General features: G+C 38.3%; 2 protein-coding genes across 2 annotated transcripts; one reads left to right on the top strand and one right to left on the bottom strand.

Moving 5' to 3' along the window:
* The first annotated feature begins 21 nt into the window (after positions 1–21).
* LOC110042643 (ras-related protein Rab-28-like) lies at positions 22–6,069 on the top strand. Its single transcript, XM_020748013.2, has 8 exons — positions 22–198; positions 324–420; positions 544–632; positions 1,468–1,600; positions 2,149–2,221; positions 2,441–2,471; positions 2,769–2,846; positions 3,211–6,069. The coding sequence occupies exons 1-8, from the start codon at positions 121–123 to the stop codon at positions 3,307–3,309; spliced, it is 678 nt and encodes a 225-aa protein (XP_020603672.1). The 5' UTR covers positions 22–120; the 3' UTR covers positions 3,310–6,069.
* A 416-nt stretch (positions 6,070–6,485) lies between these two features.
* On the bottom strand, positions 6,486–12,848 carry LOC110042641 (uncharacterized). Its single transcript, XM_020748010.2, has 3 exons — positions 12,666–12,848; positions 10,702–10,826; positions 6,486–8,966 (listed from the first exon to the last, which is right to left on the bottom strand). The coding sequence occupies exons 1-3, from the start codon at positions 12,846–12,848 to the stop codon at positions 6,797–6,799; spliced, it is 2,478 nt and encodes an 825-aa protein (XP_020603669.2). The 3' UTR covers positions 6,486–6,796.
* Between the last annotated feature and the right edge of the window lie 113 nt (positions 12,849–12,961).

Genomic DNA, 12,961 nt, shown 5'->3' on the forward strand with positions numbered 1-12,961 from the left:
TTGCACATGCACTGGTTACCGAGCGCTTGACGTCACGACAAACAAAGTCTTTGGGAATCAACATGGCTCAGATTTGCAGATGAAGTTCAAACCAGTCATTGCTGCTTAGAGACCAACGAAATGTCTGACTCAGACGACGAAACGCCGACAGACCATCAGCTTAAGTTTGTTGTTTTAGGGGATGGTGCATCGGGAAAAGTAAGTTTTGTAGATAAGCTGCGTACTGAAGGCCCTTCGGTTTGATAGAGTCGCACAGTCGGTGTCGAAAAACGACCGTCCATAAATTTTTTCCGCTCTAATCGTGGTACCTATTCATTTTTTAGACATCGATATGTGTGAGGTATTCACAGGAGAACTTCGACAAAGCCTACAAGCAAACGTTGGGGCTAGACTTCTTTTTGGCGAGAATAGTTTTACCAGGTTTGTATCGTGTTACAAATTTGAAGTCTTGTTGATGCCCTGAAATTGAAAGTTAACAGCTGGATCTTGTGTGTATGTATGTAAGCTTATGTATCACATACGATTCGTTTATATTTGTTTTAGGAAATGTTCATGTGACGTTACAAGTATGGGACATCGGAGGACAAACTCTCGGTGGCAAAATGTTAGACAAATATATTTTTGGCGCTCATGTAAGTGTCAATGCTCTCAGATACATTGACGATAATTTAAGCTTAATTGATTGTCAGCAATATTTTATTTTTGAGTGAGTATATTCATAATCAGCCACGATGAATTTGAAACACCGTCTTCCAGTTGTATGTAAACTTTATTGAAATTCCATCTTTCTTTATGTACAATTAACATGATGTGATTTTGATATTGCGAATTGCTCTCAGGAGAGGCACTTTTCTGCTCAAAGGCATCCAATTACTTGGAATCCAGCAAAAATGCTCTGTTCCCAGCTGTGTAATAGATCGATAAATGCTATTTATTGAACAAATCATTGTCAAATGGATAATGTAATTTATCCTCTTGAGGTTGATTTATCCATAGCAGTGGACAAAGAAAAAAAATCACCATCCCTCTGAACAACAAGCCCTGACTGGGGTCACTGTGTTGTATTATGAGGCAAGACAAGTAACTCTCACAGTGCCTCTCTTCACCCAGGTGTATAAATGGGTACGGGCAAAATTTAAACTTGGGGTTACCCTTGCATTAGACTTGCAGCCCATCCAGGGAGGAAATACTCCTAATCATTTAATGCTACAAAAATTGGAATAAGCTCTGGCAGTATGGGGCTCTAGTCTGATAAAGACTTTAATCTAACCCTGTGCTTTTACCCCTAACAAACTACTAACTTTTCCTGTTTAGTATGTAAAGGCAAAACTCCATGTAATGCTCAGGTTATATTCACCAACATACTACGGTGGTCTGCCTAGGAGGTCATACCCAGTGTGAGGCTAATTTACACACATTGCATGCATCAGGCTGAGCTCTCTTGTTGTATATGGTATTCTGTTGCAGGCTGTCTTACTAGTTTATGATGTCACTAACCAGAGCAGTTTTGATAACCTTGAAGACTGGTATGACACAGTGAAAAAGCTTTGTGAAAAAGATGGCTCTAGATTACCTCATATAGCACTTGTAGCAAATAAAGGTAAATTTCAGACTCTAATAGCAGATCATTTGTCATGGAATCTGTAAGTAATTGGTCACCAATAGACCATCACATTTTGCTGTATTTAAGAGTCAAGACTGTGTTAAACGGGTTCTTAAAGAATTAAAATATTGTTCAAGGATCTTTTGTTTCAGCCAGAAGGAAGTTAGTCAGGCATGAAAATAATTATTGGTTCTATTACTGACTTGGTCATAAACAGGGTTCCAGATAAGTTTTCAAGGCAGGGTACCAATAAGAAATTCCAAAGCGTAAATTCCCACTGTTCGCACCAAATCATTATAAATGTCCTGTTAATTTGTCAGGTCATGTAGCTGACCTTGTTGGGTTTTTGACCTGAGACCCCTTGCTTATCTGGAACACTGCATAAGGTCGGTTTTGTCAATCCTGTATCTGTTGGCCAAAAAGTCAAGATAGTTAAAACAGAGAGTTGTGTGTTATTAAATTGTGAGCATTAGTAGTGACTAGTAAGAATTGTTTGTAGTATCCTAAGAAATTGAACCATTTGTCCCTTTTCTGAATTCTTTTAGTTGATTTGGAACATCAAAGAGTGGTACGGTCTGATAAGCATGGGAAATTTGCCCAAGAGCATGGAATGTCCAGGTAAAAGTTTAGAACACATTGTCCCAATACTTTTCAGGGACATGTTTTAGACGTCGCTTAAGACCATGCATAGGTCTCAAGCACTATGAAGATAAATTTGTTTGACACTGAAAATTTGTTTTAAGCTTTGCTTTGATCCTAACTATCATTTCCTTTACCTTGCTGGAATATTGTCAAGTTGTTTTGTTTACTGGGATTATCACTTTATTTCCCTTTCAGTTATTATGTGTCTGCAAAGACAGCAGACCAGGTAAGTTGACATAGATTATTACATAATTTATTACAAGTTGTAACATGTTTTTGAATAAAATGTACCATAATCCATTGTAAACCTAAATAATTATCTAGACTTTTTTGCTTACGTTGCATTTAGAATTACCACTGACAGTAGCATATGCATACATGTGCACATGTACTGTAGTGTCTTGAGTGTCAGCAATAATCAGAAAGTACAGTTTCTAGAAGTTTCTAACAACAGCAAATTAAGTTAATGATATAAATTATGTTTAATGATACTAATTTTAGTGAATTTACATGCCATGTTTAGATCAGCCTTTGCTTCCAAAAAATAGCAGCAGAAATATTGGGAATACGATTAACAAAGAATGAAATGGAGCAACAATCTGTATCCTTTGATAACAATGTTCTGCAACTTCTAAAAATATACAGTAACTGTATTATGATGTAATGGTAAGTGGTATGTTGTGCAATCAGAGCTCAGATGATACCTAATGGTGCTATGAATAAAGAAATACTCATAGGCCACTAGACAAAGATTACATCAAATAATTGGAATCCTTTATTTCAACTTTTTGATATCTTATGTACAGACACAGCTAACAGACTGTTGAAGCATGACTAAAATTCTCGTCACAGCATTATGGTTTTAGTAGTCAGATAGGAGAATTCATATTTTTTTAGTTTGGGTTTGGGATTTGGTAGTCAAGAAATGTTTGATGTTTTTCCTTGACCATCTTTTTACTATGAAGAGAGTCATCAAAGCTGACATCATTCAATATAGCAATCATGAAATGCCATCGAGAGCTGCACCTACACAAACCAAAAGCTCATTCTGCTCACTTCAGTGATGATAAATCCAATGCCAGAAGATGTCTCAATTATTTGTGGATTGCTTCTTTGCTGGCTGCTAAAGACAACTCAGTTCCTGTATTATTCTGTTCCTTTAGAGTACTGTATTTTCTTGCTGGTTCTTAACTGAGCAAGTACAGTTCTTTACTAACATGTACATGTATAAAGCCCCAAGACTCACCCTCATTCATGTATATTTAGTTCAGGCAGAATCATGCTAAAGCAAGTTTTAAAACTCAAGTGTCTTGAAACATTGTATAATTATTGAAAGTAAATTTCTTCCAGCTAGAACCACAAGAAATGACGGAGGTTACTAAGAAGATTGGAAATGTTAATGTTGGGGCTACATGTTATAAACTGTAGTTTAGCTTTCAAGGTAGTAGATTTTCTCTTTGAATGCTGCTTTGCTATTGTTGTTGGCATCCATCGGTCCATAGACTATGAAGTAGTACCGCAAGAGGTCGTGTATGTACATATGTACATGTATGGGTATAATTTGATCAATTGTTTGGCTGTAAAGTTCTCTAGACCCAGCCTGGATTTGCAATCTCTGCTGCAGCCCAAGCATATGAAGACAGATGCCTGTTGTGGATCTGAGTGGTCCTGTTCATTGCAGGCTATTTTCTTGGCCTGAATGGCAGCCTCCCTTCTTCTCAGTCCCTTACTATTGCTATTATTATAATTATTAATTATCATTAAAAATAATTATTACAATAAGGAGCATCAAGAGACAAAAAGTAAATGCTCCCCTTGGTAACAATCAGCTGTCAGCTTTAGGAGCTATCAATTAATGGTTATAAATATTTAAGTAGAGGTGAAGACATATTATAAGTTATTTTAAAGAAACACCTTAGCCTTCCAGGCCATGGGTGTGTGTCCTGCAGGTTTCAAGGGGTGAAAAACAAGTCCAGAAGTACCATTTTCAAACTTGTTTCAGAATGACATGATGTAGATTATATACTGCAGGTGGTACCCTGATTTCACCATGTATAGCTAGCTGGTTTGGAGAGACATTGTACATTAATCCCTGGCCAGAACTTGGAGAAGGGAACTTGAATTGATCCTGTGTGATTGGACACCCTTCCCAGCATGTGGTCTGAGCCAATCCTATGTTCCCAGCCTCAAAACCAACCCCATTGCTTACAAATACCAAGTGCTGAATTGAGCACAAGCCTAATCTGTCTTAAGACGCTGACTCCATTTTGACTTGAGTTTGTTGAGGTCATGGGATTTACCCCCAAACACTTTGTTCTCTATCCATTAATGAGGGGATTCTTTAGAGTGGTAGAAAGAACCTTTAAAGATGATTTCCAGTCCGTACTGCACACTCTCAAGAGTTTGTGTACGTTTTTTGTTTTATTTCATGTGTGATGTCACAAAATGTGAACATTTTGCAACTACTTACATGAAGTAAATTCAAAGTTTCATGTCAACGGCCATTATGGACAGGTATCCAAGCAAAGCTTTATGTTCCGTTCTTTCTCATATCACTTGATGAAACAACTTTGCAGCTGTAAAAACAATGAAGCAATTGGAAAACAAATTTGAAAGTCCTCAAAGATAAGGTATGTGGTTTGTATCAAATAACATAGATTCACATTCTAATGAGTGAGGTTTTTTATGTTATAAACATTAGGGTGCTGAGACTGCACAGTATGGACTGGAAATCATCTTTAATTTCTGCATTGTTTTTACTTGTATACAAAATGGCAGTCATTCACAAGTTTTATACTTTACAAACTATAGTGAGGACACTAATCGTATCTATATCAAAATTCTCAACTGTGACTGGTTCTCTGCATGCCTATTTGTCACATAATCAGTACACAATCACGTGGGTGTCTAGCCTGCAGTGCGGACATTATTTTGGAACATAATCCCTTCCTAGACCAGGTTTTCGATGCCACCATCTTGGATAGTAATTGGTTGCTTGACCAGCAAAGGTGTCCCATTAAAAGTATCCATTTTCAACTTTTTGTAATAGGATACCTGTAATTGGATACCTACACCATTCGCTTGTCAGTTACACAAAATTTAATGGCTTCCTTCTAATGTTCCCTTATAGGTTTTACAGTTAGGGAAAACACTACCCACATTTTTGCTCAAAAGAAGTTCTCAAAAGACCTTTTTTTAATCTTGGAATTTGTTAGATATGATTAAGTAGTAATTGGTTCTCGTGAGGTACAGTTCGACAGAAATTGTGCTTATAATTTCAAATCGGCCTCTGCTCGCCCAGTTTTGAAATTACTTGTATAAGAAGTCCCTGAATTGTACTCCACTGGGTCCAATTACTATTACTAATTGCAAATCTTTTACTTCATTAGTTTTTCAAGTTCTGAAAAGTTACTTACATTTTCTACGGTATGTTTAGGATTGGGCTTCATATTACATGCAGTTTTTTCTCTTTCCTTTTTATAACTAATTTTTTGTTAGTGAAAAGGAGGGATAAAACATTTGCTCTTCACATCACAAGGCAACGAAACTGAAGTAACTCTAGTGGCATAATCTGTATGAAATTAATCAAAATAATGGTAGTTGATCTTTTGTACTCTCTTAAACTCTTTGTACCTAAAATGCATGTTTTGTTCTTTTAGACTGTATCAAATAAAAGAAAACAATGGTATTTTTATCATGCATATAATCATATGCACATTGAATTTAATGATAAATGTTTAATTGTACATTTTCATTTGGTAAATTATGCTACTCCATTCCTGTATATTTTGTACAGTGACAATTAGTAAAATGAGATTTCACTGTTTGTTTTCCATGCTTGGTCTCCCATACACAGCAGTCAAAGAACTTTGAATTCATATATTATGGACACCAAGTGGGTGACCCCAGAGTACGTTCTGTGGACAAATCCTGCCAGATTCTCTGGGATAATACCATAACACCAAAGTGTTTATTATCTAATGATGGTAAATAAGTGTTTCAAAAAACTCCCAGGTTACTCTCAGTTTTTCTGTGTAGTCTCTCTGCATTGGGAAATAGAAGTTCTAAATGCGGTAAAATCAAAATGAAAATTTTTTGCCAGTCTGGGGAGGCGTTAGGTTAGATATGGGTATAGGATTTGAAGATCCAAATAGAGCATTTCCACTCAGCCACCCCCCCCCCCTGCCACTCACCTCCCCGCCTCCAACTCCTTCCTGCTGCAAAAAAGCAACCAGTCAGATGACAAGATAACAGACCTTTATTTTTCCATTGTAAATCCACCAGGTTTACAGAAACTACACGTGTACACGCTTTTGAGTCTGGTTTGCCTTACTTCTTAGTCAAAGATGAAAAAAGTTGCTCAAGGTTCATGTCGCCTGCCACTGAGGTCATTTTATGAATTCGGAGCCTCATACACAGTTTCTCTAGTTTTAATGTGTTGAGTGGTTTTCAAGTAACTGTCAAATGTAGTAATACTTAGTGACACCCTGAGGGAATTGAGGGAAGAGAAATTCCATCTGCTCTCCAAACGTGGCAAGAGAAATAGCGAGACTAAATGGGATCATCCCGGCTTCGTTTACGAGGCAGGAACACTTCTCTAGTGCCTTCACTACTTGGCGAATAGCAACGAGTTCGTTTAATCTGTCTTTGAGATCGTGTACTCCTAGATTCTCTGGAATCACTGCCACTTCTTTCAGCTGCAGTACTACCATCTTCTCGATGATGTGTTCTAGAACGCCTGATCTGGCTATCAGAATTACTAGACGTTCGCTTATCATCCTTGCGAGGTCGACCTCTTCTGCGAGGCTTATCGAGACCTAATTCACTCTGTTGCCCTTTGACAATCTCGGGGCGTGGTTTTCTATTTCTTTTCTCTCCATGCCTTCGTTTACGGGAGGAATCTCGGCTTTCTTTTCTACTGGCTTCATTCTCTGAGATTTCGCTTTCACCTTCTTTCGTACTTCTGCGTGAGCTAATTCTTGTAGAACGACGCCTTGGCATTGTATTGGAATCCTGCTCGCTTTGAAGCAAGTTTGCTTGTTCTTTTTCTCCGTCTGTGTGTTTTTCGCGCTCCTCTGGTTCGTCGACTTCTTGCGTTCCATCATCTTCATCATAAGACTCACTCCCCGAACTGATCTCCCCATCAAATGATGACAAGTCGCTAGTGTGAACAGATGACACCTCGGAAATGTCCGATTCACCATCGGAATATTCACCAGTTGAAGACACCTGACCCAAGTCTTCTCGTGCCATAGAGGAAGCCACTGAGCTCGGCTTTTCGAGACCAGACTCGCTTTTCACAAGGTTTTCTTTCTGTTGGGACTGGAGTTCTTGGCTTTCATTAGGCAAAGAGTGCCTCGATAACGTATCACTCGGGGTGATTAACTCAAGACTTCCTAACTTGGCGTGTGATGGTGACTCTTCAATAGCTTTTTCAGTGGTATCTAGAGCAGTTGGAAGATCAGTCGCCTTCTTTCCACTGTGTCCTGAAGCACTGCTTTGTGTAACCTCGTCGCCTTCAGCTGCACTTTTTTCTTCACCTGTGGTATCTAATGTCATATCCACTCTTTCTGCTGGCTCCATCACTGGCTCCAATCTTTCAACGCTTTCTTGCATTTTGTTTTCATTTTGTGATAGGACTGCCCCATCAACACCAGGCTTCACGACATTTCCGCTCTGTCCTTCAGGTATTTCTTCAACCATCTTTGTTGTCTGAACGCTATCATTTCTTTGAGCTCCCGTGTCGAGTTTTGGGACTTCATCCAACAGAATCTTCTCGTGCTCTTGTTTAATACAGTCATCTAAAACCTTCATCTCTGATCCAGCTTTTACTTCCTCTTTCTGTTGATGTGGTAGATTCTTACTTAAATTTGTTTGTTCTTTTCTTTCAAATGTCTCGGCCTTTTCCTCTTTTACTTTGACCTTTGCCTCCCAAGTGACAGCACTTTCACTTTCATTCATTTTCTCAGTCTTCTCTTCCAAAACCATTTTCTCAGCTGCTGGTAAGAGATGAACTGGATTCAAGTTTTCATTCTTCTCTGCATATAAGCTGGCAATGTCACCTTGATTTTTCAAACTGTTTCTGTTCTCCACCATGGACGGCGCACAATTCTCACCAAGGCTGGTGCTTTCCACTTTCACTCTGGTTGTCTTGCTCATTTTGAGGCTGCTGTCTTCTACATGTACTTTCGGAGAATTGCGACCATCATCTCGACTCAAACTTTCTGCTTTTACTCTAGAGGTCTTACTCTTTCCTTCTTTAGCTCTGCTGCTGTCGTCTGCTTGGAGCCTTTCATTGACAGGACTCCCAGTTCTAGTCTCCTCGCCTCGTCCTGCAAGTGACAAAGACTTCCCTTGCACTGAGTTAGACTTCTTCACTGCCTGAAAGCCTTTTGAACCACTCTTTGTACTTTCTTGAGCCCCCAACTTCTTGTCAGCAGCCTCCGTTGTCTTAGCAACAGTAGCTGGTGGACCTGGAATTGGAATAAGCTGGCTTATGTCGGATATAACATCGTGCTTTGCATCAGAACTCGATGATTTACTGTCCTCTTTCTCATCCAATGTCTTATGTTTGCGATTTTGTTTCTCTTGAGCTTGTGGATGTTGTTTTGTGTAAATATAGTTCTGTACAACACCTTCAATACGGGTCTGAAACACCTTTGCCTTGCTATCCAAGGCCTGTGCGATAAGTTGTTTGATGCCTCGCTCCAGCACTTCTGATCTGAAAAGGAATTTCAACAAAGTGATGAGATGAGTGTTATTTTAAACACTTCCTGAAACACTACACTAGTCACAAGTAATTAAGTACAGTGTAAGTTAGATCCTTTATTTAAACACGTTGTGTGTAACTATATACCTAATCTAACTGAAAATTAACCTACAAGTGTAAGTGGATAAAATATGCATAATCAGATTTGAAAGTAAAACCAATACAATGTATAATATACTTTCATAATTTAAAATAATTTAAAATTCAAAATCAGACATCTTCTTTGCTACCGGCTATGCGGGTAATCTGTTAAATCTGATTTCCCTAAATGTGGGATCAGATTTCATCTTTCTATAAAATTGCTTAAAGCTACAAGAGTTATTACAGCCAAAGTCAGAAAACCGTGAACGCCTAAAAAATGTCTGGAATGTTCATTGTGTTATTACCAATCACAAACGAGATCTTCATTCACAAAAACCACAGAAACAGATGAGTTGCCATTGGTCACGGAACAAATTTGTTTCGTTTCAAAGGTTTCAAAATAAATCCTCTATTTCAGTTATACAGGGTTTGCACAACTGGTGGCTGTTAAATCCCTCAAGCATGAACTATCCAGATCAGTTCTTTCACTATTTCATTTCGGTATTTTGATAACATCGAAAAGGTATGAGTAATACTGATGAAAATGGAAGTCTTCCATTACATTTTTGTAATATGTGAATCAAGTGCAAATTTATTTGGGAAGGAACAGCAGAAAATTGAGGTGAGTCACTAGTTTAACCAAAGATGATACCAATGATTCATCCTTATTTATAGCCATGTCAAATTAACCGTCGCTTCGCTTGAGTAACCGTATACATCCGCAGGATTCTTGTTTTCCAGAATCCCTCAAACTAAGTACTGGAAGTGGTTCTTGAAACAATAGGATAGCAATTATTTAGACTTTCAGTAATATATAAAGACAGGACAAAGCGAAAACCGTGACTGTTTTCTATGGCTTCTGTGGTTGAAGATCTCGCTCGTGATTGGTTATAACACAATAAACATTCCAGACATATTTTAGGTAATCACAGTTTTCTGAGTTTGATTGTAAAACAACAATTAAGTAACACAATGCATGTGTTACACTCATTATGGTTGCCTTTCAATTGAACGCAATTCAAATTTCTCTCTAATAAGCCCCCCCCCCCCCACCCCACCCCTCACGGCAGGTCTAAAACACAGGGCACGGGTCACTGTTTTACCAATACTGGTACAACCCTAACCCCTTCCTAATGCTAACCTTAGGCCTAAGTACTACACTAAGACAATGTTTTAGGCCTAAATACTACACTAAGACAATGTTTAGGCCTAAGGTTAGCATTAGGAAGGGGTTAGGGTTGTTCCAGTATTAGTAAAACAATGATCCATGACCTGTGTTTTAGACATGCCACACCCCTCATCACTTTCCCAAGATGATAAGTTAACCAAAGGAATTCAAAGAAATCAATCTTAGGAGCAGGAGACACAGTTTTCAGTTTCCTTTGCTAAAATTTACCTTTTTTCCTAAGGCCTTCAGTTAATTAGAACAGCATAGTACCCTATATTTTTAATTTTATTATTACTTATTAATACTATTAATGACATGGCCATGGTTCCAGTCCTCAGGTAACCTGTTTGTTATGATTGGCCTGCATGATGTGGTTACTTTAGGTTTGGTTCCTATAACTGCCATTAGCAGATGACTCTATTTAGGAGCATCACTTACTGATTGATATGTTTTCGCAAGCTGTCTCTGACTTGATTTTTTGGCAGAGCATCTGTCCATGTTTGTTTTGACAAGAACGTTGCCACATGGCTCTCAACCCGCTGTTTCAACTGCCGATAAGATTCCTGTTTATAGACAAATATACAAGTGTTAGAATACAGAATAAAAACACAATGCCAATATCTGCTACTCGCTGACAAACTGGGACTTACACTTTTATGACAGCTGATAATAACCCTTTTAATTTATGGAATATGTTACACTGTCTCGTGTTTAAGCCTACTTCATGGATCCAGTCTTCTACTATCCATATTCTCAATTAGGTAATTTCGGAGAAGTTCTTACAGTAGTCGAATAGATGTCAATAAACCTTTGAAATTGTCCTTCAGTAGCATTTTGGATGGTTAAATTGACAATTCACTATAGATCGACGAGATAACAGTAGCTCAACGGCGTCGACAAAACCTGGATCGGACCGGACCGGACCAGATCACGGATCGGATCACGGACCGGATCACGGATCGGATCACGGATCGGATCGCGGATCGGATCACAGATCGGATCACAGAAGAAAAAAAAAAACGTTTTAAGGAAAAAAAAAATCGAATCGTTTATAAGATAATAATAAATAAAAAATAAAAGTGGAAAACTAAAATATGTTGAATAAAAATAAGAATCCCGAATTTGACGCAATGACATGTTAATTAAAGAGAATGACAAGAGGTCATTTAAAAAGCCACATAAGCGCCTGATTTACGACGAATTTAAATTGTAATGAACAGGCAGATGTAGTGATATTTGATCGTTAGCTGGCTTGAAACTTACGTGAACCTCCCATTCTCGTTTTTGAAATTGTTGTTAGTATCAGTAGCTAATTCTCGGCTACTTTTTCGTGTCAAATGTGAACGTTACAGTTAGCGTTACAGTTAATGAGAAAGCTTACGTACGAAAGCTTAAGGACATGACTTGCTTTAAAGGAGCTACGTCACGATTTGCGCATCTTGAAAAAACTAGCCTAGTTTTTCAAGTTCGTCATTTGTAGTCCTCGTTAATCTTTGCCATCCTTAACGATCCTCATTCCGTTTTGATTTGTTCTTGCCTCTTAAGTGCTTTCTATCCTAGAACACGATCATTTTAAGGTTTTATTCCATATAAAGGCAACTCTTTACGACCCTAAAAATGACTTCAAAAATCGTGACGTAACTCCTAAAATGTTGTCTATTCTCGGGTTGCGTTATCGTTCACACTATCGATGTTATTCCTATATTTTTTTGTAAAACAGCTATATTTCCTTGAAATACAAATGGTCTGTTTCCTTTTATTCCAGTACGAAATATCGTATTCCAAACTCACATCTTGTAAAAGTATAGACTTGTCTCAGAAACGGAAATTGTTTGAAATCATCAGGTGTTTAATATTATTAGTGTTTTTAGTTTTTGTGTTTCGATTCATACGTTCGTCCTATTATTACCATGCTGACGCGTTTTATGACAGTTTACCTTTGATGCAAGCGAATATACGAAATATCATTTATCTGAACTGCGGAGAAAGATATGAAGACATGATTGATCATCGCAATCAAAACCCAACAGCCTGAAAAAAATTCATCTGTGACCAGCTCCCAGTTGGCTTGATATTATAAAAGAATAAAGGAATATCACACCTGAATTAAATAAAACGTTCTGCTCACAGTAGTCACTCTAGTGTAATTTGCTCAACAAACTTTTGAATTTTGAATCTTGAAGTTTGAATTTTTTTTTCCTTGATCCGATCCGTGATCCGATCCGTGATCCGATCCGTGATCCGATCCGTGATCCGGTCCGTGATCCGATCCGTGATCCGGTCCGATCCGATCCAGGTTTTGTCGACGCCGGTAGCTCAAGGAGTCTTCAAGGCCTCAGTCGATAATTTTTAGTCTAAGATCTCAATACAGTTTACGAATTTATTTTAACTGAATAACCAACCTTCTGTTCCAGTTCATCAATACAGTCACGCCTGAATTGATCGAATATACCTTGGGACTTCACATGTTCAACTATCTGGCTGACTAAACGTCTTGACTCGTTATCGAGCTTGGCTGGCGGCTCGGCCGCCATCTTGAAAATAGAGGAGGAAATTTCCCAGCAGTCTGTGCTCGCTAACTTCATCTCGGTCCAGTCTTCTTCAAAATTTATTACACCTCACAGTATTTTAACAATTGAGTACGGACTACGAAGCAGCTGTCCTCGCGGTTGACAACGACCTCTTGTCAGACATGTAC

Source organism: Orbicella faveolata, unplaced genomic scaffold (assembly GCF_042242905.1).
Source record: "Orbicella faveolata isolate gen_17 unplaced genomic scaffold, um_ofav_v1 contig_1, whole genome shotgun sequence".
Taxonomy (NCBI): domain Eukaryota; kingdom Metazoa; phylum Cnidaria; class Anthozoa; order Scleractinia; family Merulinidae; genus Orbicella; species Orbicella faveolata.